General features: G+C 48.4%; 1 protein-coding gene across 7 annotated transcripts in view; it reads right to left on the reverse strand.

Moving 5' to 3' along the window:
• Gsg1l (GSG1-like) overlaps positions 1–26702 on the reverse strand; it is a 207533-nt gene that overhangs the window by 31411 nt on the left and 149420 nt on the right. For all 7 annotated transcript variants that reach the window (NM_001419662.1, XM_087582842.1, XM_087582826.1 and 4 more), the window contains 1 exon segment: positions 8180–8291. In NM_001419662.1, coding sequence (NP_001406591.1) covers positions 8180–8291 — 112 coding nt within the window.

The raw sequence follows: 26702 nt of genomic DNA on the forward strand, positions 1-26702 counted from the left end.
GCCCTCACTCCACTGAACTGACTGGCTCTTCTTGTCAAAAACTAAGCAGGCATTTGTTTGAGTCTGCCCTTGGATCCCTGTGTTCTGTCCCATTGATGGATGTGTCTACCTCCCTGCGCACCCTCACACACACACACACACACACACACACACACACACACACACACACACTCTAATATCAGTTTGGGTTACTATAGCTTTAATAGGTCTTGAAATTGAGTAGACTGAGTCGCCCTACTTTCTCCTTCTTTAAAATTTTTTTTTTAGCTATTCTGCTTCTTTCGCATGTCCATCTTCATTTTAAAATATCCTGTGTATTTCTATAAGTCTCATTGAAATTTTGATAAGAATCATATTAAACTTGTATTTCTACTTTGAGAATAGACCTCATGTTGGGTGTTTTGATCTGTGAATACAGCCTACTATTAAGATCAATGATTTCTTTCATGTGAGTTTTTCAGTTATTATTAACGTATGGGGTCTAGAAATGCTTTATTAGTTTAATGCCTATGAATTTATTTTTTCTAATAAATATAATTATATTTTTCTGTCCAAATTTTTATTGTCAGCTTATAGAAATAAAACTGACTCTGTTTTCTTCTTATGGCCTAAGACTGTGCTGAACTCACTGGTCCAGTCTGTAAAACTTTTGGTGCATTCCTTGGGTATTTCTGCACAGATAATCGTTATCTGCACATGGGAGTGGTTTGTTTCTTTCTTTCTGATCTTTATGATTTTGATTGCCTTTTATACCTAATTGTGCTAGCCAGGACCTCCAGTGGGATTCTCAGTGTCACAGAGATGTTCTCCAACATTATTTCAGTGCTGTCAATAGACGTTTATCAATTTTTGTTATCAAGATGAAATTCCCACTCATCTTTGTTTTCTGGGAGAATTATTAAGGACATTAAGTAGCCCAGGTGCTTTTCTGTGTCAGTTGATATGATCACGTGCTATTCCTTCTTTTGGCCGCTGATGTGGTTGATGGCACTGAGTAGGTTTCAAATTCTTCATAACTGGGTAACTTTCCTCAACATGGTTTACACTACTCTTATATTCTGGACACCTATTTGCCACTCTTCGCTGACAGGTTAAGAAAACTAATAGTCTAGCGCGTCTCTCTCTCTCTCTCTCTCTGCACCTTCTTTGTCTGATTTTAATATCAGAATAACACTAATCTCATAAAATAAATTGCTAAATGTTCTCTCATCTTCTATTACCTGACAGATAATAGGTATTAATTCTTATTTAAATATTTGGCACGATGTTCCAGTAAGATCATGTGAGCATGGAGATTTCTTTTTGAGCATTTAAAAACTATTGTTTCAATGTTCTTAGTAGTTCCTGGAATATCCAGACGACTTATTTCCTGCTGAGTGAGAAGTACCCATCTGTGCTTTTAAAAGAACAGCTCCGTTCCATCCAATTGTCAAGTGCACGTGTCCTGAGCTGTTTGTAATATGTCCTTGCTATGCTTTTGATGTCCTCGGGGTCTGTCACGGCCATACCTCATTTTAGTTTTGAAAAAGCTAGGGACTGTCAATTTTATTTGCCATGTTTTTTAAAAAGCAGATTTTTTGCTTCATTGATTTTTCTCTGGTTCTTTTTTGTCATCGTTGTTCATTTTCAATTTTGCTGATTTCTGCTCTTATCTTTCTCTCGTTTGTTTTTAGAGTTATTTTAAACCTTCTTTTTTCTACAATCTTGGAGTGAAAACTTTCATTACTGATTTAAAACATTTTTTTAAAAGATGCATTTATTTGTTCATTCTTGTGTGCGCCCGTGTGAGTGTTTGACTGCACGTACACGTGTGTGCAGCGGCTTATGTATTATGTTAGTGTGCACACTGAGGACAGAAAGCATTGAGTATCCCCCTCTCTCACTCTTTGCCTGTTCCTTTAAGACACAATCTCTCCCTGAACATGTGCCTCGTATTTTCATGGCTAGATTGGAAGCTCCAGTGATCTTACTATCTCTGCCCACTCAGAGCTGGGATCTGAACTCTAGTCCTCGTGACTGAGCAGCAAGTACTCTTAGCCACTGAGCTGCCCCTCCAGCCCCAGTCTTTCTCTTTCATTGATAAGGAATCATCCAGTGTTGTCCTTTTCCCTCTCGGTGCTACTTTAGCCCCACAGGTTTTTGAGTTGTATTTTAACTTTTTTCATTTAATGTATTTTAAAGTTTTCCTGGAGGCCCCTTCTGTGCCTCAGGCACTGTTGAGAAGTTTGTTCTTTAGTTTGCAACTGTTTCCTGATTTCCCTCCATCTTTCTTAGATTTCATTGCGGCCAGAAAACAAACTTTATATGGTTTCCTTTTCTTTCTATTATTTTTTCACACATGAGTCTGCCTCCCCAAACTCTGGGATTACAGAGATGAGCCATTGTGTCTGGCTCATTTTGGACTTTTCTACAGAGATCCTGGGTCTTGTTTAATCCTCTGCTTCAGTTGGCTTCCGTTGACCATATTCCAGCAAGAAAACCAGGAGCCCCACCAGGTAACTAGAAAGTAAGCATAAGAACCCAAGTTTCCCAGTAGGCACCACTCAAGGTGGTAAGGATTCCTAGGCAGACAATTGGCCTTTTGGCTTCCCAGCACACCTCTACTGACATCCTGCCAGAGATGAGCAGAGGTGTGTCATCCTGTTCCTCGTTGCCTTCCGTGGCTCTATGGGAAGGTGGTTTCATCACCTTGGGTAAGCTGGCAATCCCTGGCTCCCCACTAGTGCCTTCGAGTGGGGCACATGGGGTGTTTGTTACATCTGAAAGTATCCCAACTTCATATATCCCATATGGTCTTCACTGTACTGAGTGGGAGGGCTTGCTACTGATCTAGATATGGGGCTCCCCATTCTGGTACCACACAGCAAGTGAGGAAGCGGGACACCTCAATGAGGTCTGCTGAGGTAACATCTCAGTTCCGTCTGTGCTGCCAAGAGTGGGGAACCACAAGGATTTCCTGAAACAGGGAAATTTTGCCTTAAAGTTTTAGTCTCCATTAACAGCTAGTGGGGTAGTGTCAATGTCAATCTGACAGGTCCTGGAATCACCTAGAAAATAAGTATCTAGGCACCCTTGTGAGGCATTGTTCAGTTTGTGGGTGTGCCTGTGAGGAACTATGCTGATTAAGTCACTTGAGGTAGGAAGACCCAGACTAAAAGTGGTGGCACCATTCCCTAGGCTTGAGTCCTGGACAGCATAGAGGAGTGAGCTGAGCAAGCATTCATTACCCTCTTCTTCCTGACTGTGGTGGGCATGATATGACCAGCTGCTCCAACTCCTGCTGCCTTGACCTCTTAGGATGGACCAGACATCTGAGCTGTGAGCTAAAATAAAGTCTTTCTCCCTTGAGTTCCTTTTGCTTATCATGGTGACAGAAGTGTCTAAGACTGTGACCCTTCCTGATCCTTGACTGTCATTCTGTCTGTGCCTTTGGACATGTCTGTGTCCTCCATGCCATCAGCTCCAATTCTAGGAAGAGAACATCTGATTGCTACTCCTCCATTCAGTCTCCTGGCTTGTTTCCAATGTCCAGATTCTTCCAACTCTGTTTGCAATGGCCCACACAAGGACTTAGCCATGTAGAGTAGGAACAGTGGGAGACATGTCTACCCTAACTTCCTAGAAGCTGTGATCCTGCTTTGTTTGTGGTTACTCCTCCCCCACAGACTCAAATGCTTCACCTGGTTCACTGCTAACGCCATGGCACCAAGACCAGAGCTTGGCACACAGCAGGTACTCAATAAATAACTGTGGGATGAATAAGCAAATGAGGTAACACAGAGGAAACAAAAACAGATTAAAAGCAGATAAGAACACACTGTCTCCCTGGAATGCCAGGGTTGGGGGTGGGGCTCAGGCCACACCCCACCAACTCTTATCTTCCTGTCTTTCTCCCTGAGACCTCCAGTTGCCTGCACAGGGCACAGCTTGGAGCCTCTGAGACTGGAAACTTCTGGTGTCTGCTGTTCACACTGCTGGCTGCTGCAGGGAAGTATGGGGGTGGCTGGCCTGGTTTCACAGCTAAGAGCACAGTAGACACTTGGGGACAAGAGAGAAGGTGGTGTGACAGGAGAGTGTGGCTGTCCACCCCCTGTGTCTCCCAGGAGCCACAGAGGCAAGCAGAAGCTGGAGAACAGATTGGAGGCGCTGCTCTGCCATCGAGGGCCTGCACAGAGGTAGACAATAAGAAAGCATTGGGGAAGGTCTCTCACAGACACCTGTAGACTGAGGACATGGGCTCACTGTTAGGGACAGGGCACAAAGACCTAACCCAGGCCACCCTCTGAGCCCAAGAGCGTTAGGAACAAAATGACTGCAGGCTCTAGGTGTCTCCAAGGTATGGCCATCAGGACCCCTGTGGGCCATAACCCTTTTGCTGCCTTGATCTAACAGAAAAGAAGGCCAGAGTATCTACTGACCACAGTCTCTAGGCAGGACACCAGCCAACCCAGCAAAATGTCCCCAGTGGTCTTGGGACCATCAGGAAATTCTAGAGTGCTGAGCAGAGGGGCCCACTTGGGACCAGACCGCAGAATGGCTGTCCAGAAGTCCTCAACAAGAAAGCAGACCATAGTTCCCAGCTCCATAGGGAGAGGGAGATGGGAAAGGAAGGAAGGGTAACAGTGAGGCTCCCTTAGTCCACAGGACAAGGGGCTCAGTGTAGAGGATCACTCATAGGCCAGGAGACAAACTTCCCAGGAACCCAACTCACTCTTTTCCTGTGTGGCCTGGACTGAAGTATTTAGCCTCTCTGGGCCTTTTAGGTGTGTGTGTGTGTGTGTGTGTGTGTGTGTGTGTGTGTGTGTGTGTGTGTGTGTATGCTTGAGACAGGGTCTCACATGTAAACCCTAGCTGGCTTCAAATTTATAACCCTCATGGCACTACCTCCCAAATGCTTCCAAGAATGTGCCACTAGGGCTGGCTGCTCTGGTTTACAGTGTGTGAAGAGACTGCTCAGGGTGGGAGTTGATGTGTGTGTTAAATCAGGAAGGTTCTCCTCCCCCCACAATTTATCAAGAACAAAACGGAAAAAAAAAATGTTCGTTCAGGACTGCATCTGTGCTCTTTGGCCCTCACAGACAGGTGAGGAGGGAGTAGGTCATGGCAGAGACTGGGGAGAGCTGGAGGGCAGAGGCCAGTCACTGTTTGTCCTGCCTGAGCTGCACTGTCACCTAACCCAGCTAGTTAGGCACAGGCAAGGCAAGTCTTCCTACAAGCTGCAAGCCGGAGCCCACACTGTCACACCACAGTCCACGCTCTGCAGATATGAGAAAACGATCAGTGTAGGTTCAGGCCCAGCAAACCCGCCACAGGCCGACTGGTGCTTCAGGCAGCAGGCAACCTCTGAGGCTAACTGAGGCTCAGTCACTTGGGGACACACATTCCACACTCTCTAACTTTCTGACGCAGGAGTGGTGCTGTTAGCACGCTCGGTTCTTACTATAGCCAGCCTGGATCTCCTCATCCCAGCTGGATGCCCACCATAGTCTTGCCTGGCGTGTTCTGGGAGGCTAGGGAAACCTGAGACACCTGAAGAGAACAGTGTTCCTCCAAGTATGGGCGGTTGGCTATCTGGGCTGAGGTATCCTTCACGACCCCTGCTGTTCGCAGAGCATCTGCTTTGTTTGGCTACCATAAGCTGGCCTCACACATGCAGGAAATCGGTCAAGCCTGCATGGTTACCTCAGCCCAGGTGACTCCAAGGCACAGCCTTACTTCTTCCACTTCTGTCTATGAGAACCTCTACCTCAACCAAGAGCTGCGGCTCCTGCACCTGCCCCTTACCCACAGAGTGCCACAGAGTGACATAGGACCTCACACACCAAGCCTGCAGCTTCCACTTGGGGTATCCTGATATGTTTGATCTTGGAATGCTGTCCCTAGGTACCAGCCTCCAGGCACGAGAAGCCACCCTGGTCACCACGAGATGCTAGCCAGCACTGTGCTGAGCTATCTCCAAGGTCACCCCTCAGCAATGTGAACCAGATGGTTATGGAAGTCTCCAAGCTAGGACCAACCTGCTGAGCCTTGGCAGCCTGCAAAGGCATAGGACGCGATATGCAGTCTTCCTTGGGCCGAGTAGATGCCAAGTGATACGCCACTCACTAACAGACAGCAAAGGGGCTGTCACTCCAGAGCCCCATGAGGCAGAAACGGTCGTCTCTCTTTTATAGCAGACAATGCTGAGACACACAGGGGTAAGGAACTTGGCCAGCATCCACAGCTAGCAGGGCTTAGGGTCAGCTTTGAACCTGACCTAATGTCTCACTGTCTGCCACCCTCAGCACTGCCATGGGTGCCTGCGGGGCTGCTCAAAATGCGTTGACTGGAGTGCACCACACACCTAACTGTGGGGATCTTTGACTGTAGCACGGGTGGCCTCCAGAGGACGCTCAGCAGCCTTGAGTGCTCAGTGCTCCAGGGTCCTCAGCCTCAGGCTTCTGCTGGTCCTGAAGCTGGAGGCTGGGGCTTCCTCCCTCAAAGCTGGTCTCTTACACCCTGCCTGGAGTGAGCCAGAGAGGCTTAGACCAGAATTATGACAAGTGTCCTCACATATAAGCAAAAGAGATGGCCTCCTTTGGCCTTGGCCTCCTTTGGCCAAGGAATGAGAAATGGGGTTACCTGTCCCGTGGGCCTCTGTGACACGGACGAATGTGTCAGCCCTAATCTGAGCCTTGTGGTAGGCGGCTTTAACAAGTCCCGAGGAAGCTGGTACTATGTGGGAGACAGTGTGGGCAAAGGAGTCGGGACCAAGGGAAACACAGGGCCATGGTCAAAACCAGCAGACTCAGCTTGGGAGCCCAGTGCTGTAGTGGGATCCAGGGACTGCTGAGTGAGCTGGGTACAGAGAAATCCCAGTGCTGCATTAAAGCTGTGTGACCCAGGGCAAGTGTTCTACCCTGCCTGAGTTGGTTCCCAGTAGGCAACAGGAGGTCACTGTTCACGTCCAATCTGGATGGCAGCAGCCTAAGAAGGCTGTGGAGTGCTCTAGCACAGGGCACCATGCCTGGAATGCCTGTCACTCATTGTAGCTGAGAACCAGACCACTGGGACTCAGGTCCCTTCTGCTACCAAGGCTGCAGTCCCCAGTCAGGTTTCTTCAGTTCCCTGAGTATTGACCCGGAGCCCTGTTGGAACCCATGGGACCTGAGCCACCACAGCTGCATCCCTGAAACCATGGAGAACAGCTGCCCAGGGCCACAGTGCTCAGGCGTACGGCAAACAACTCAGCCAGCATTTGTCTCCAGCCATCAGGACAAGGCCAGCAGCACTGTGCTCTAGCCCATTCCTGTCAGGTAAGAGTGCCCTCCACTGTTATCTCCAGTGTCCTCGTGGACCTCTCCAATCCCTATTGAAGGGACTCTTTGGACCAGGTGACTCGGGGAGGGCCGGTCAAGATCCTTCTCATTTCCCCAGTATTTAAATGTGGCTCAAGGATAATCACGTGATTCTTGCTAAGCCAATGAGTTTTTACCAGCAAGGTCAGAAAAGGAACCACCCTACCTCCACTTCCCACTCCTCATCCCCCCCACCCTGCCCCTTGTTAGTTGTAAGGGGCTGTTTGGAAGCAGTGCTTGGCAACCATCTTTGCCACCACTTTGAGGGAAGCTGCTTGAGACTGAAGCCATGGGAGACTGCGGAAGAGGGAGTTAAAGACTGGGTCCTTGAGGAAAGCCCCAGATCTCCTGGATCCAGCTGTGCTCACCCAGCATGCAGTTCACCTAGTTGCCACTGGACCATGTGCAGCTTATCCCTGGCTCCAGAGATTGGTCTACTTGTGTGAACCACAACTCTCAAGCCATTCCCCAGCTGCCATGACCATTCAGGAGAAATAAAAGGACCTGTGTCCATCAGAGGGAAGTTCAGGACCTCAGCCCATGCTGGAGAGAGATAGGCCTCATCTGTGCTTGTGGAGGAGTCACTGGCCTTGAGGGAAGTTGCAGAGTCTCTTCACTTAGACTGATGGCAACAAGCCAGAGTCCCAGCTGGTTGTGTATGCCCACCTTCCACCCCTGACCCTGTCCCGTACACCACCTCATCCTGGCTTCTGAGTCAAAGCACTGAGTAAGTACCCTTGTTCTAGACAGCATGGGTTTCACATTCACAAGCCACAGAACCCTGACACATTCTTTAGTGTACCCAGCATGACGCAGACTCTAGTACCTGAAGGTCCACTTACCAGAAGGACCACCCATAGTCCCAGGAATGAGGTCTCCAGTCTTCAGGACCGAGGCTCACAGTGACCTGGAACACTTGTGTGTACATCATGTGTGCGACCATTCCCAGGAGACCTGCAGAGCAGAGCAGGCGTCAGGATCTAGGAAAGGACTTGTCCCCATGTCTAGGACACCCCAACCCCAACCCCATCACTGCCACTTTCCAGCTGGCCTGTTAGTATTAGGAAAGAACATGGAAGGAACATCATTGAGAGCAGAGGCTGGGGTGGGCCAGAGGATCCAGGCTAGCCCTTTCGAAGTTTAAGCAAAGGGAACAGGTATATGTTAGAAACTGGCTCTTAAAAGGGGCCATTTGAGTCTGGGGGCCAGGTTGTCTGTTCCAAAAACCATTTAACTCATCCATCTGGCTGTGAGAGCTATGTTAACTAATGAGTTTCTCCAGTAAGACTTTCTTAACAATTCAAAGGGCTGGTTTCAGCCTGCAGTCGTATGTGCTGACACCTATCTTAGAAAGACCACATGACACAAGTGGCCTGTGGTGATTCCCAAAGCTCACTGTTGAGGGTCATAATCAACTTCGCAGATTTCTTTTTAACACAACCAGCACAGTGTTTTGTGTTGCTTTGTTTTATTTTTAAATGGGATGGTGTATGGTTCGAATCTGAACTGTCCTTCAAGGACTGTCCCCACTGGTTCAGGTTTTGGACACTTGATCTCGCTGTAGCTGGTGGTGCTTTTGTAGAAACTACAGATGCTGTAGGAAGTAGGGCCCAACTGGAGGTGATAGCTCACAGGAAAAAAACCATTATCCCTGTGCCTCAACCTGTCTGGCTCTCTGCCTCTTGGTCCACCATGATGTGAGCAGCTGCTGCCCTACACCCCCCTCCCACGAATGAGCTGCACAGCCTGCCTCATGAGCCAAAAATAAATCCTTTCCCCTTAAACCTAAGGGTTTCTGATGGGTATTGTCATTATGGTGACACGAAGGTAACCTGTGACACAGTCAAATGCAGCTGGGGTTTATGTTTTGTGGACTGTTTAGCTCTGAGCATGTGCAGTGTATAACGTAGGTAGTTGTCCAGTTGAGCTGGAAGAATATGGGAATGGCTGTCTTCCATCGCAGACTAAGCACTTGACCCCTCTGAACCCCTAATCCTTCCTCATCCAAAAGATGAAGATTGTGGCAAATGTGGAGAATCTCAAGGGACCCAAGATAAGGAAACCTTGGTATCTGATGCCAGCTAAGCACAAATCATTCCAGCCACCAGGACTACCAAACAGCTTTTGACTTGGGGAGCAGGTTATAGACCCTGTCATCTGAGGCCTCCTGTGTGCTCAGCCTGAAGCTACAGACTCAGACTTAAGGAGGGAGACAGCCCTGAAGAGGAAGGGGCAGATGATAAGAGGAAGACAGGAGACCAACATGTTACAGCTCTCAGGTAACATTCAAGTTACCCATCAAGGGTGGAGTCGGGCAGGAACCTGCAGGCAGGAGCTGCTGCAGAAGCAATGGGTGAATGCCCTCCTTGCTGGCTTGCTCCCATGGCTTGCTCAGCCTGCTTTCTCTTAGCAGCCAGGACCAACTGCCCAGGGGTGGTGCCTCCACAGTGTGCTTAGGCCCACCCACATTAACCGTCAATCAGGAAAGTAACCTACAGACTTGTCTATTGGCCAAATGAAATGGGGACATTTTCTCAGTTGAGGTTCCCTTTTCCCAGATGCCTCCAGATTGTGTCAAGTTGATAAAAACAAACTACAAAACAAAATAAAAACACTAACCAGGAGGCGCTCAGATTCAGGTCATCTTGAATTTTATTCTTGTTGTGTAGCTTGTTTTATTTTCTTCTGTTTTGTTTTTGTTTTTTGCCTCAATGTTACTATGCAGATCAGAATAGCCTGGATTTAACAGCTTTATCCTCCTGAGTTATTTGGGGGTTTCTACCCCACCTTGATCATTTAGTTCCCAAATAAGAGATACAAACCTTTATATTTATAATAAGCCTTAAAATCACTAGAGCTGGGTAGATGTCAGCCCTCTGTGCTATTTTGTCTACTTCCCTGTCAATAACCCCGAGATATGACTTGCCAGGCTCCATCCCAGTTGCTCCTACTCAGTCTGGCCAGCCCTCATGGCCACATTCTCATAGTCCTCCTCTCTCTTCTTCACTCTCTGTCCTCCTCATGGTCTCTGCTTCAGACCCCACGCCTGGGAACAGAAGCTCCTGCTTAAGTCTCTTCTGCCCAGCATCTTTACTTAACCAATAAAGATTTAACCAGTTTTAAATTAAGGAATAAGTTTTCATAGCATCACTTGGTGTATGTGAGGATTTCCTCATCCCTGGAGATCTAGGGCAACTAGATCTTAGCAACCAGTGTTTAGCATTACAATACGAAGCAACAGACCAAATCTCAACAAACACATACACAAATACCACAATACACTCATAAACACACCACACACTCTACACCCTAACTCACACACTACATAACACCTACAGGTACACACACAAACACCACACATGCCAAATGACACTATACATACTAAACACTATACATTCACACACACCACACCATACATACACTCCACACACATATACACTCACACACCTCACACAGTCATACCAAACACATATACACCACACCACACACACTCACACATCATTCACATCATTCAAACACACACACTCACACACACACTTACACATCATGCAAACACACACACAAACCATACATACACACCTCACCACACACACTCACATGCACTCATACACACTCACACATCACACACACACCAACCATACATATATTACACCACACACAAATTATACATATATCACACCACACACACTCACTCACACATAACATATGCACACTGACTCATATACATACTCACACACAAACCATACATATACTATACCACCCACACACAAACCATGCATACATTACACCACACACACACACACAAACTATACATATATTACACCACACACAAACCATATATATACCACACCACACATACTCACTCACACATAACACACACTCACTCATATATACACTCACACACAAACCATATATATACCACACCACACACACTCACTCATACATAACACACACATACTCATATACACACTCACTCACATACACACTCACACACAAACCATACATATACCGCTTCTCTCTCTCACACACACACACACACACACAAAAACACTCACACACACATAACACATACACATACTCACACATCACACACATTCACATACACATCATACACGTTCACATACAAACCATACATACACCATACCACTCACACTCATACAAACATCACACACACACATCACACACACACATCACACACACTCACACATCACACACACTCACACATCACACACACTCACACACACATCACACACACTCACACACACATCACACACTCACACACTCACATATACACACATATCACACACACTCACACACACACATACACACACACATCACACACACTCACACACACTCACACATACACACACATCACACACACATTCACACATGCACACACACTCACACACACATACACACACTCACACATACACACACACACACACACACACACACACACACACACCATCTACCTGTGACTTGGTATAAGTGCTCAGGCTAGTAATCCCGTGTCTCATCTGCACACATGTTTTCTCAGCAGTAAGTTTTGTTTTTCTAAGGAGCTTGATTGGCAGGCACAGAGTGCTCACATCCTCACCACACACTCAGTTCAGGAATCACTTTCTTTCCTCAGGTGGGACCTTTTTCCTATGGAGGAGCCAAAGTGGGCTCACCGCTAGTCACTAAAATTTGCAGTGGAGCCCATGACTCCTGTCTGGCATAGCGGTCAGTGCATGTTGGCCATTCAGTGCCATCCAGAAGAGTTCCAAGTCTCTGGAACTCTCCTGATTCACCTGCTTCCTCCCTAAGGCTCCTAAGCTGCTGGCACCCTCATGTTTGTTTCCTGTCTCCTCTCTGGCGTTTCCACATGTGGTGGTGTTGGAGTCCACACTGTGTCTTCCCTGCTGGCTTGTCACCAAGAAATAAGCGTTTTGGTCCTTCCATGTCTTCTCACCATGGCCGGAATGCTCATTTGTTTTTATTTCTGAAGAAACGTCCGAGATCTGGGTGGACCACAGTTTGTTTATCCATTCATGTACAGAAGTGCAGCTTGGTTGCTTCGAGGGTTTGGCAATTATGGATCAAGCTGCTTTTGCCTTATATTTCTGCAACTGACTGAGTCCTTTATCGGCCGTTTCTGGATTTGGCTTCTTGTGTCTACTTAACACATTCTCCTGTATTTCCCCAACACACTTACAGAAGTTTGTTAGTCCACCTAGACTCTAGCCTGCTGCATGGTGTGAGGGGACGACCTGATGTCACCTCCTCAGTGATCAGCTCATCGCTTTGCACCCCAACAGAATGGCTCCTTCTTTCTCCACTGGCCTTGAATGATTCTTTTATGCAGGCTGAGAATAACACAAACTCAAAACATTAAAAAATGCTCTAGGGGTTGGGGATTTAGCTCAGTGGTAGAGCGCTTGCCTAGGAAGCGCAAGGCCCTGGGTTCGGTCCCCAGCTCCGAAAAAAAAGAACCAAAAAAAAAAAATGCTCTAAAACTGTAAACCTCTTCAGTGCTGACAGGCGGCAAGCTTGCCCCTGACTTCATGTGACAAGCCACAGTCAAAACACAGGTGTGAGCATCATGTAAAAATGGCTGAGTCTGAGGTGGAGATAAAGCAAAGTGAACTCCCTGTTTAACCTTCGGTCCCTCCCAAGGTACCTCATTTGCATACACAAGTACCTCAGATGGAAAAAGTATTCTAAATATTTCTGGTCCCCAGAATTTCAGATGGGGATGCTCACCCACATGACATTCCGAGGCTCCTAACACACTTTAGCTCTGTTTCCTAGCTCTGCCCCTGTCTCACCTGTGTTCTGTTCCAGCAGTCTAGACACCCACTATTCGTGTTGTGTCAACACACACTTTAACCATTACACTTTACTGTGGAAACCATGGCCTGGAAGGAGAAGGTGCTCCCTTGTGTTCCTGCCCAGTGCTCTCTCATTTGCTCTGATGTTGCTGGGTGCGCCTGCCTTCCTGCATCCCACCTCCAGCCTCCCTCAGCCTCTTCCGGTTGCTTTCCTGAGGCTGCACCACACGCTTGCCCAAAGGATTTGAGAGTCACCAGGACACTCAAGAGTATGGTCGCTTGGCTTGTAAAATGGGGCCAGTAGGGTGGCTCAGTGAGCGAAACCTTTCTACACAGGCCTGACAACAACTGTGGAGGGAGAGAACTAACTACTGAAAGCTGTCCTCTGACCCCAACACACACAAGGCTCTGCCATCTCCATGCACGCATACTCACAATGAGTAACTATGCATTGACAGTGTGAACAGTAGGAAGCCTCTGTGAACATTCTGACGGAAGGAGAACATTAGTGAGAACAGTTACAGAGTGGATACGAATTGTCTCCCAAATGGCTCACCTGTTCAGGTACTGGTCCCTACATGGGCCCTGGCTCATTCCTGTGCCTCCTCCACCAGAGACTCTCCACACTATGATGCTCTCTGCTCAAGGGCATGGGCCAAGTGATTACATTCAGAACCTTCCAAGACCATGAGCTAAAGTAGACCTTTCTCCCCTTAAGTTCTGTGTTAGCTATTTCACAACAGAGCTTCAGGAATCAGCATTCCTGATTCTAGTTAGGGGAGAGGAGGCAAGGCCACATAAGGACTTAACACAGGATCTCCCAGCTGTGCACCAAAGCCAGGCCCAGCTGCTGGCAGAATAATTCATTTTCACAGTCTTGGTTTAGAACAGTTCTCAATCTGTGGGTTGTGACTCCTTTGGATGTCAAATGACCCATCCACAGGGGTTACACATATCAGATATCCTGCATATCAAATATTTACATTCATAACAGTAGCAAAATTACAGTTATGAAGCAGCAACAAAATAATACTATGGCTTGGGGTCACTACAACGTGAGGAGGTGTATTAAAAGGTGGTAGCATTAGGAAGGTTGAGAACCACTGGCTTAGAACAGCATTGATCCCTAGATTGAATTCTATTTATCCCCAAACAGGAAGGGCCACACTTTAAGAAAGCTCAATGAATGAAAATTGTACATCTCTGAAAGACACAGTGGAACTTTCTGCATTTTAAAGTCTGCTTTGAAAACCAGGCACACAGTTGTGGGCGCTGGGAAAGCAACCCACCATTGTGCCTCGAATCCAGTCCACTATCTTTTAAAGAGCACTGCAGTTACTGCTCATTGGGTAGTGGGAAGGTTAAGGGGAAGGGAGAAGAAAGGAGGACAGGTAAGAGGTTGAGCTGGGCAAGTGATTGAAACTGAGAGTCAAAATTTATGTATGTCCCACCAAAGCTTATGTCATGTGTTGGAAACATAACCCCTATATTTGGATCTAATGGCATTTGGAGGTGTGACTTGTGGGGCTGATTGAAGTAGACAATGATGTTGGTGTATAGCAGAGGAAGCTGCCTCTCTCGCTCTGTCAATACATGATGTCTCTCCCAGGTGCCACTGCACCATCAGACCCAACACTCTGGTGCAGAGTGGATGCAAGTGTCCTGCTCCCAGCCTTCCCAGAGCCAGAACCATGCACTAAATAAACCTCTATTCTGTATCAATGTCTAGTCTCGAGTATTTTGTTTCAGCAACAGAAATAGATGAGGCTTCATGCCGATAGGATTTGTTGGTGGGTGGACATGGGTAGAGTGACTGTCTTAAAGTCCAAACTGGCCTTTGGTTTGAGCGATTGGGCAGATGACAATGAATTTGTTGAGATAGAAAAGCCCAAGAGAGGAAGGGAAGAAGTCTGGATGGCATCTTTCACGGGCCATATTTGCTTGAAATGGTTATTTTCTGTCTTCATAGACATCGAGCAAGCAGTTAATATACAGCTCTGTGGTTGGGAGCTGTCAGAGCTGGAAACAAATCATCAGCATAGAAGAAGAAATGCGGTGGCAACCTGGAAGAGACGGCAGAAAGATTGGAAGAGGAGAGAAAAAGAGGCATCTGGGGCTGAGCTGAGTCAGGAGACCAGCTGAGGAAGCTAACCTGGGGACAGGCATGGAAAGAAAACTGGAATAGACTGGGGTCCAGGGGAAAGGGCACTCAAGAGAGTGGCTATCAGAAGAAAGATGAATGGGATGGAAAATCGACCTGTGGACTGGCCAACCAGAGATCACAGGTGACCACAACAGGCTCCCATTGGAGTATCGTGGTAGGGGTGGGCTCTCAGTGGGCATGGATTGAGAATAATTGGGGCTGAAGTGATAGAGGATGCTCCAGGCTCAGTGTCTCAGAGTAGCAGGCTGGGGTTGACTGTACAAAAGGGTAGAGTTTAAGCAGGAGATGGATCTTCTGGTCTACCACCTACTTAGAAGATCAGATAATAGCAGTGGGGTGAGGGGGGTGGTGTGTGCATCCAGTGCACAGAAACTTGAACCTAATCAATCCTAGAAGCAAGACAGAAGGTAAACAGATGATAGAGGGTTCTAGAATACAGTGGCTCGCTGGCAACTAGATGTTCTACCCAAAGGGTACAGGGGAGCAGGAACTTGAGTGAGATTTGAGTTCAGTGGTGCTGTGTGCTTTTCCTGGGGAGTTTATTTCTAGTCATCCAGACAAAGGGCATTGACAGACACAAGAAATGGTTTCCACCCAAGTCCTGCTTACTTCCAGGAGTATGGGTGACTCTTGCACCTAGACCACAGAGAGGCTCAGACAGCTGGGGCAACGACCTTCTGATGCTGCATGTTGACATGTTTCCCTGCCAGCCTTCCACGCATCCCCACCCACTTTAACTTGAGCCCCTCCTCAGGCCCTGGGTAGCCAGCCCAGGTTTATTATGTAAATGAATGTCAAGAAAGAAGCTGAGACCTCAGGTGAGACTCTCGTGACCTTCCTCCTCCCGTGAGGAAACACAAACAAGCCAGATATTGTAAAGATCTTCCTCAGACAACCACAGGCTCTGACTGAGCTCCACAACAAGCTTCAAGACTCTCCTCACCACAGAGCAAGGGCGAATCAAGGTCGCTAACCCTGAGTGAGGCTAGGCAGGTAAATAGGGGCACTGGAGGCTTGAGGGCTGAGGAGATGTGAAATAGTCTTTCCAGAATGTAGAAAAGTGCAGGCAAGCTGGCAGCGTATGTGGTTTTGCTCATGAGTTAAAGCTAGCCCAGAAAGCGAGGCTGGGAGACGCAGGCGGAGAGAATGCTTGACCTGACCACTCAGGATTCGGCACATGGCATTTGCCGAGTCCTGTTTCCTCCCATTGTGGGGGAGGTGAAGAAAGGGACCACTTCCTAGTCATCCCAGAGACCTGGCAGGTCAGAGCCCAGGTGACCCACTCTGAGGACACACCCTCTGACCCTGAGACTGCGCCTGCACAGAGTGAGGTCTTGGAGCAGTGGCAGCGACCTAGTTTCCAGGCCATGGCTCCTTCTGGCCTAGCTCTCTTTTGCAGGGCTGAATGCCTTGCATGATTGCCACGCTCCATTTAATGGCCCGATCGTAGAGGTAGCTGATTAATTAGCTTATAATAAGGTTTGTTATTAAAGATGTTATTAAAGCCTCGGTTATTACAGAGAACACTTGGGGAGCATTCATGTCTAAATAAATATCCTTGCATACATCGGGAGGTGATCTGGAGCTGCCAGAGATCCCCAGGGACTTGAGGACCAGGAAGAGCAGTTGGGGACACACTGGTCGCTGGAAGCAGATACAAGAGGGCAGGACGGGTGCATGCAGCCTGTCGCTGAACCTGCGCTGAGTGTCTGCTGGCTGCTAGACTTTTCCTTTCCTTTCCATTTTTTTTTATGGCAAATTAACTTTATTCATGGGCAGCCTCGAGTGCGTTGCCAGGCAGGTCATCTCGAGATGAGAGAACTGAGAGGCCACAGATGAAATTAAAATGTTCAAATCACATGCTTGCGGAGTTAACTGAATAATGTAGCTGAAGGAGGGGGATGGGAAGTGAGGTGATCTCCATAACCTCTCCCCTCTCCCCTCCCCTGGTTGGGATACTGAGGACCAGCATCAAGCACACACAGGGATCTGTGGTCTAGTGTCGGAGGAACACACGTAGGCCTCTACCATCGCTGTGACTAACCTGGGTCTCACTCTGCCCTGCCGAGCGGACTTTCATCTGTTTTTCATGGCCACGTGACAGTGACTCCCCAGTGTACAACTGGGTTCACTCCCAGCCGAGGCTTCTCCCCTGACACACAACCAAATTGATTTGTTTATTTTCCCCTCTGTTCTAAATGGCTCCTACAGCCAGGGTCAGCCTGGAGAAAAGCCTGTCATCAATGTCTCCTTCTCTATTGTCTGCCCTAAGCTCAGCCCAGTCTGTCCTGGTCAGCTAGAATGGATCAGAGTAGACAGATGGACAGAGGGACAGAGGGACAGGACACGGTAGGGAAACTGCTCGGTTCCCCCTTTCACCCTTTTCCTTCCTGTCTCCCTCTCACTTTCCTCTCTCTCTCTCTCTCTCTCTCTCTCTCTCTCTCTCTCTCTCTCTCTCTCTCTCTCTCTCCCCCCCCCCCTATCCAAGGCTGCCCTCTAACTCCCCACCTTCTGCCCTCTGCCTCTACAGTGCTAGGATCTCAGGTTGCCAAGCCTGGTTTAAAAAGAAAGCAATACTTCATAAGGCAAACCCACATGGCAGCCTCCCTCTTCCCCCCACTCCTCAGTTTTGTTTGTTTGTTTGTTTGTTTGGTGGGTTGGTTGGTTGGGTTTTTTTTTTTTTTTTTTTTTTTTTTTTTTTTTTTTTTTTTTTTTTTTTTTTACAAACTCTCACTTTGTAGCCCAGGATAGCCTCGGCTAGGAATAAAGGCATGACCAATCCCAATGAGCAGTGTGTATCTTGCCATTCCTCTCCATTCCAAGTAAGCTCAGAGTCCTTGGGGCTGGAAGCGCCAGGCCTTCTCTCTGAGCAGGAGGCATTACTAGGGGTGGATATGGGCTTGCCTCAAAATTAGATGGGGACTTCTGTGTGTCAAACAGGAGGTTCAGGGATGTAGAGTGAGAAGTCCCTGGAGTGGGCACCATCCAGGCTGAGGGTCCAAAAGAAAGAGGGGAGAGGCTAGGCTGAAGCTCCCAGGCAAAATGGATCTGAGATGGGGCTTGGGTAGGGCAGGCAAGTGGTGAGCGATGCTGGAGGGGAAAATAGGAACCCTTCAAGGAAAGGTCGAAGCCCGCCTTGGACTTGATTCTGAGATCCTGTGAGGGAAGCAGGGGGAAGCAAATTCCTGCTGCAAGACATACGTGGATTGTTTGTTTGGGCAATGGTGGGAGAGCGTCATGCCTGGTCCCACACTCTACCACTGAGCTGCACCCCAAACCCAGACCTGCTTCTTAGAAATCCCTTCTGACTGCCTAGTGCGGAAGGGATTAGGAGAAAGAGCAGGCTGGAAGCCTGGGAGAAGAACTGCTGTCCTCTCTGGGGAGGTGGTCAGTCCCTTTGGAAACTGAGAAGCAGGAGGTGGACCAGACTGCCCCCAGCAAGTCTCAGAGCTGGGGTGCAGCAACAGGGAGGGGCAGGGCAACCAGAAATAAATGAGGGTGGGGCCAGACCAGTGCAACTAGCCAGCACAGAGTAGCTTTCCCTGTTAGAGCTCTGAGTGCTTCAACAGGGCTGTGGAAAAAGCTGTTCTCCACAAATCTGAGATAACCAAATGCTATCCCCATAGGGACCAATGTCTAAGGCTGGTAGCCTTCTTGGGTCTGAGGGGCACAGGGCCAGGAAGACAGCACTGCAGACCATCCCCATGCCTGTGCTGGAGTGTTTAAAGCCGCCCAGACCTATTTTTAAAGAATGAGCTATTTTTAGCCTCTCTGTGGAGAACCCGCAGCCTCTCTTGGTAGCATATTTCAGAGTTGAGAAAGTTCCTTCTTACATATAACCTAAATCTTTCCAGCTCCAATTTGAGCTAATTTCTTGCTCTGCCCTCCGAGGACGAGGGCTCAAGCTGGCTGGCATCCTCTCCAGAGTGTGGCAATTAGTGGGCGCCCTCCACCCAGCCCGCTCAGCAGAGACTGTCGGCTCTCCCTGCCCTTCTCCACGGGTCTAATCTCAGACCACTTGAGTCATTAGTACCGCTCTTGTGTGAATCCTGCCTTTTAAAGTGAAGTGGCCCAAATCGGAGGTGGCACTTAACAGGAACCTTCCAATGTCACGCAGTGGGTCTCCTGGGCTCCCAGAAGCCTGTGCACTCCGTCGACCCCATACAGCCTGAGGCTATGGAGGAGCTCCGACCATGCAGGTGAGGTCCACAGGGGTCCTGTGGGGCTCAGTGACTCAGGGCAAATATGTAGGGGGTAATTTTTAATATTAACAAATATGTCTGTCATCCAATATTTCCTGGTAGCCCATGCCCTCCTCACTGGGCAGCTAGATATAAAACATTCATGGCCTCGGGGCTCAGCTGCAGGAGAGGCAGAAAACAAGAGGCAAATTGTGGCTTTGGGGATTTCAAAAGCCCGCACCGAGGAAACAGGACAGGCAGAATACATAATCAAGTGGCTTTCCCCTCCACCACCAGATCAGGTAAAAAGGAGGTAGGGGGTAGGGGGTTGGGGGGGGAGGGAAAGGGGGAGAGGGAAGAGAACAGAAACTAAGACAAAGGAGGAAGAAGATATATGAGAGGAGGAAAAGGAGGAGGGAGAGGAGGAAGGGGCTAAGGAAAAGAGGGGGAGGAGCAAGGAGAGGAAAGGAGAGGGACACAGAGGAGGAGGTGGAGCAAAGACGGAGGCAGTGGGGGAGGGGAAGAGAGGACGGGGAGACAGGAGAGGAGGAGTGGGAAAGGAGTGACAAAGAGCAGGGAAAAAAGAACAAGGACCAAGAGAATGTGGAGTCAGTAGAGTCAGGTTCTCTGAAAGGCCTGGCCTTCCTTCAGGTACCTCCATTAAGCCCCTCCCACAGCCAGCCCCTCAGAAACATATTCTCTAGTCAGGACCCTCCCTCCTGTCCATTCTGGGATGTCTATCTCAGGAACTCACTGCCCAAAGTCATGGAGTCTAGCTGCCTCCAGGGTCAATGACCTCAGGCCCTTGTCTCAAGACTCATGACCTCAGGTCCATGAAAGCTTTCTCAGAAGCATCTCCCAGGGGCTCTCAGACAGTGTGCAGTTCTAAGAGCCTCTCCAGTTCAAAGGCTGGAGCCAACACAGAGTGCAGGGTGACTCCAGGGCTCAATGGATGGCCCTGCCTGGTCTCAGTGCTGGGCCCTTTGCCTGCCCTGTGGGACTAAAAGATCTGGTGTCTGGAGAATCCAAGGAATTACTGTCAGAGTTGGGACTTTTGTGAGCAGGAAGAGGGCACTGTGAACAGTCATCTCCATGCCAGAGGAGAGTGGGGCACTAGCAATATGTGAGGTCTTGTCTACAAGGATGAATCCTCCTCTGCTGAGAGGATGCCCCTGGCCAGCTGGTCCTGCACACATTTCAGTTTCGAGAATGCATGTGGGCGGGTATGCTGAGTCTCAGGATAGAGGCCACGCCTCTGAGCCCAGCATAGTTCGTTCGTTCACTCACACATAATCAATCCATAAGAACTGAAAGGTGAACTAGGCAGATGTCCTGCCCAGTGGGAACCTCTGGTCTAGTGGGAACACAGGCTGTGAAAGCAGAAAACCATCCAGAGGAGGACTGGAGAGATGGCTCAGTGGTTTAGAGCACAATGGGCTCTTATAGAGGACCAGTATCCCAGCACTCTCTTGGTGACTCACAACCACCGTAGTTCTGGTCCCAGAGGATCACATGCCTTCTTTGGCCTTTTCTGGGCATCAGGCATAGACATGGTGCCCAGGCATACATTCAGGAAAAAACGCTCATACAAAATAAAAGAAACATTTTTAAAAGATCCACCGAGGGCCTGGGATTTAGGAGCAGAGGGACCTGGAGTCCTGGGTTCTTTTCCTGGGCCAGGCGTTTCAATGGAGCCTGGAGGCTGAGGTCCTAAGCTGGTCAGTATTGTGCAACATATGCGTCTGCTTGGCACCAGCTGCCTATGATCTTGGTCTATAAACCCTGCACTACACACATTTAGTGATGTTGACTGTGGGTCTGTCTTGAGTATTGCAGACTGTTTTGTGGCAGACACACACACACACACACACACACACACACACACACACACACACACACACTGCTAGCATAACAGTCCATGTCTACAGGCATTGCCAACTGTCCGGGAGCAGGGAGTCCCCTGTGTCATATGCAGCACCGGTTCTCAGTGACAATGGTTGGTGTGGTCTTCCTCCCTCTCCTGCCAGTGACACAGTTTCCCAGAGTGATCGGGGTTCCTTTCTGAGAAAATCTCAGCTACATTGAAATTAAGTCACTTAGACAAAGATGCTATGTCGGTGTGAGTGAGTTTGGCCTGTGGCAGTGGTGACAGTTGTTGGGGGAGTGTCTGGGGAAGGGAGATGAGGGGCACTCCCGAAGGAACGGACGGCTGCAGCAGCCCTCTAGAACATTGCAACACGCTCTAGAAGTATGACCTGCAGGTAACAAGCCCGAGCATCCCAAGGCAGAGCTTCCAGAGGGCAAAGGTTCAAAGCCAGCTTCCCTTCGGCATCCTTAGGGACAATATTTCTTCTCTGCAGCACCAGAAGAAGGGGTTGGCTTGACTTTGTTGACTGTGGCAGGCGGAATCTGAACACTTGAGACAGCTGTGGTGACTCACACCTGCAGTCCCAGCATTTGGACACCAGAGGCAGGGGTCTCTTGAGTTTGAGATCCGCCTGGACTTGGGCTACAAAACAAGCTCCAGATCAGCCTGAACTAAGCAGCAAGTGAGTCTCCGAAACAGAAGCAAAACAAGAGAATTCAGGCACTAGAAATACCTCCTGGAAGGCACAGGGGCCTCTGGAAACTGTGTGGGACCCTGCCCAGACTCCCTTCTGGGCTCTCTCATCTGTCTTTCTCTGTCACCCTGGCCTCTACTGTCCCTCTCTTATCTGTCTCTGTTCTGCCTCTCTGAATGTCCCTTTGAGTCTCTCTCCAATCTTTCCCTCTCTATCTCCCTCAGTATTCCCCCCACCTCCCAGGCTCCCCAGATCATCTGCCCACAAGATAAACAGGCCAAAGATTGCTCCCAGTGGCAGCTCGGCGCCAGATTCTCTCCCTTTCTCCCGTTTTGCCCACAGGAGTGCTGAGCACACAAGGGACACACCCACAATAGTTTGAGGATGGACATATCTTCACCCCTGCCCACTGAAGCCTCCCTGCCAGCCTTCCCATCCCTCTGTCCCTGGCATCAGCTGAACAGCATGCCCTGCTCTGGACTTCTGATCAGGAAACTGCTCACACACAGGGAAAACGAGGGGGCAGGCTACTGTCTTGCAGCACACCACAGAGAGCCTATAATAATAGCCTCAATTCTCAAGCACAGTTTGCAAAACATTCCAGCCATCCTGCACAGTCCTTGTCTTGGCCCTGGCAAACTGAGATGGCCACAGGCTGTTGGACAGTTAAGACTAAAGCTCGGAGAGAAAAACTTCCCACCCAGGGCAGCACAGCACAAAAGCACGGGCATGATCAACCCTGAGTCCAGATGTCTGGCCATCCTGTTACCTCCCATACATTCACTTAGTCAGTCAATCTCAAGCACTAACCATGTCCAGGGGACAGTTTTCAGACTCCCAGACCTGTCAAAGTCTTGCAGTGCCACATAGGTAATTTATGAGTTGACTCTATCCAGAGTGTGGAACCCAGGAGACCGAGCTCTTCCTTCGAGGCAGAGCACCTGTCCTGTGTCTGACACTACCTTTCCAGGGACTAATAGCAGACTAGCCTGTGCTCACTCCTCAGACCAAAACAACTGACGGGGAGTTGGCAGCTTCTGGGAGAACAAGGCACACAGACCACTGATGAGGAGAGTTGTCCCAGAGTGTAGATTTTCCATCAAGAGATATGTCCTCTGAGGCTTCTGAGGGCTCTTGGACTCCTTGGTCATCTGTGGCAGCAGAAAAGGCAACTGGGGGGGATGGTATGGTATGAAAGAAAGCAGGCTCAGGAAGACAAACAGCTTCTGGGGCAGGGGTGGGGGAAGATGGCCAAGTGAGGACAGAGGAAAGTGACAGAAAGGACCCTTTACACAGCTAGCAGAGGGGCTGCCCCTGCAGAGGGGACTTTGGCAATGGCTGTAAAAGTGACACCACTTTCTTAGAGTTAGCAACTCCAGCTCTTGGGGTATGCCCTGAGATACACTTCACCCACAGGCAGTTATATAGTCAAGGGTATGTGTTACAGTATTTAGAAAAGCCTAAAAATCCACCATGGCAATGGAGATGTCTATAGTCAATCTTGACCTTGGCTCCTGCCCCTCTGACCTCCATGTTACCTTTAGAGAGCCTGAGGCGTATCTCTGCCTCAGGACCTTTGTACCTACTGTCATCATTACTAGAGAGGGTCTTCTCTGATGTCCACATTTTGCTACTTCTCTGTCCCAGGCTTCTCCACATGGCGTGGCTAGGGCATTTGGAGGTTCCATGGGCTTTGGAAAAGCCAGTGTACACACAGCCATCCTGATGAAACCTTTGAGCCCAGGGGAAACATCATCCTAGGAAATTATTACCCATTTCCAAGATGAATCAAACCAGAGGGAGAGTGGATTGGCTAGTTTTATGTCAATTTGACATAAACTAGAGTCATCTGAGAGAAGAAAACCCCCACCTGAGAAAATTCCTCCATGAAACCAGGCTGTAGGCAAAGCTGTAGGCATGTGCTCAAATAGTGATTGATGTGGGAGGGCCCAGCCATTTGTGGGTGGGGCCACTGCTGACTGGTAGTCCTGGGTTCTATAAGAATATAGGCTGAGCAAGCCAATAAGCATTAGTCCTTCATCAGCTCCTGCCTTGGTTTCCCTTGGTGGACTATTTAGGATTCAGGATACATATGTCAAACAAACCCTCTCCTTCCCAAGCTGCTTTTGGTCATGATCACAGCTACATTAACACTAAGACAGATGACTTATGTGCTTTTTAGCTCTGTAGCCCCAGAACATCCTTTGCTGCTTCTGCCAGCGTGCCTTTTATTAAGGGTGACTAGCATGTGGGGCATCCTCTTCCCTCAATTGCTCTCACAGAGGTGAAGGAAGCACAGGCCTCTACTCTAAGGATGGCCCAATGGTGTAAGTAGCCACATCAAATCTCCAGCCAACAGCCAGTGGGGACCTGAAGCCCTGAAGTCCACCACACTAAATGGGATTCCACCAACAACCACACAGGATTGAAGCAAACCCTTTACCAGACAAGCATCAGAGAGAGCACGGCTGGGCAGCTTCTTAACTGTGATTCTCCTAGGTCTAACCACATCCTGACCCACAAATCTGAGAGCCACTGAACGTGCACTCTTTAGGTTGCTAAGTCTGTAGCAATATCGTTACGCAGTAATAGGTAACTAAGGAAGTGGGCAAAAGTATGGTGAATAATGTATGGTGAGTAACATAGGTGTGCTAGCCAGGGCAGGCAATGGCTGTGAGCCTCATCTCACTAGTATTAGAGTTAGAAGTAGTTTTATACTTCACTGCACTAGGTCTGCTGGGAGAACCAAGTACTCAGTTCAACCTACACCACACAGACATCCAGGACCCCCTTTCCTAAAACCAGCCTCACAACCTGAGTCCCACCCTACACATCAGTTCCTCTTTACCAAGTCCTATCTTCTACACATATAAATGCACACCCATATGTGCGCTTACATGTGCATGCACAAAAGAATACACATACTCACTACATGCACATGAACTCACATAAAAACACACACCCATGTTCTCACCCACACAAGGAAGAATCATACACAGCTTTGGAAAACCGAGGGAGCAGAGTTCAGATCTCAACACATTTGTTCATGTTCTCTGAGTTTCTGAAGATGATATATTGTTCTCCGGGGGTTTATCTGTGGCTGGGATAATATAACTCTTTATATTAGTAATTCTAACTTCAGTCTTCTGTTTCTGAGCGTGTGAAACATCTCTGATCACAGCTGCGGGGTTATCCATTTCTTCCTGAGGTTTCACTGGTTACTGTTTGATGTTTTTACTTGTCATTACCATTTTGTCAAGCTAGAGCATCATGAGAAGCAACTATTTGGCACTTTAAATCCTGTATTGCCAGGTAGTTGCATAACTATGGTAAGTAAATGCTTTCTTGATTTGTTATTCTTTTTATATCTCTCTTTCTTTGACCCTTATGGTCCTTTTCTTCAATTCTACTTAGTCAGATAAGGAGAGTGTTTGCTCAGACCACTTCGGTTCCTACTTTCCAGGTACGTCTTTACCCATTCTTCTCTAGCCCGCATATCTACCTCTCTTAGAGCATACTTCTTGTATTGTTAAGTCTGCCTTGTTTTTGTTTCCATAATCCAAGAGCTCTTCCTATTAGTTGCTGAATTTAACCCAGTTACATTTAGTATATTTCATATTTCTTTATACAGCTTCAGCACTTGATGATTGGGTCACCAACATCCCAGAGGCTCAGGCTGGCCCAAAGAAGCTCTAGGCAGCTCATAGGAATCTTATGGTTCTAATGTGATGATCAGAAAGTTCAAACTCATCATAGTGAGGCAGTAAAGCAGAGCTAAGTTCCCAGAAAGATCCTGTAGCTCTGTGAAGATGCCTTACTTGCCCCTCACCAAGGACTTGCTATTCTGAGGTAAGCCATGCCAGCACTGTTAGAACTGTCATGGTCACAAGTGGTATTGTCACAGCTGCAACTAAGGTGAGAGAAGCTACGACAACTCAAGACACTGAAGGCATGTGAACATATACACAGGCACAACATGAGTTGGGCATTGGGGTGGTGAAGAGGGGGGCCTGTATCTCCTGTGCTCAGCCTTAGGAATATTTCCTCCTTATAGCGACTCCACAAGCTACAAGCTCACAGCTGCTAGTCTAAGAGATTACTCCACAGATGAAAACTACGTGTTTACTCCAGGATCAAGCATGGTAGTGGTGGAGCTTGGATGCTTGCATTGACCGGGCTATGGGGTAGGAGTAGAATGTGGTCAACACAGCCTGAGACTGGAGAACAAGTTTACAAGGCACAGCCCAAGCCTTTAAAGATAGCAGAAAGGTAAAGCAGAAACCCACCAGACATATAACAACCGTGGCACAGTCAGAGACCTGTAGAGTAGAATCCCTATTGTCACTTCAACACCCCCCCCCCATAACAGCCTTCCCCTGCAGTTCTAAACCAAGCCTTGAAAACCCAAGGTCATCGGCTGGACGGAATCTTCTTTGGGAGTAGCTGTCATCTTTCTCCTCTGCCACCTGCAGCTACCACCAAGCAATGTATCATGAGATGAAATTATGTGGCGACCTTCAGAAAACTACCACTCTGCCTCAGGTCAAATAAGTCTCAGCTGCTTGGACATCGAGTTAATCCCAAGCCAGAAAAAAAGAGCCCAGAAAGCTTTGGCAGCAAAGATGAAGGCCACAAGCCCTGTGGAT

This window comes from Rattus norvegicus, chromosome 1 (assembly GCF_021556685.1).
Source record: "Rattus norvegicus strain SHRSP/BbbUtx chromosome 1, alternate assembly SHRSP_T2T, whole genome shotgun sequence".
In the NCBI taxonomy this organism is placed as follows: Eukaryota; Metazoa; Chordata; class Mammalia; order Rodentia; family Muridae; genus Rattus; species Rattus norvegicus.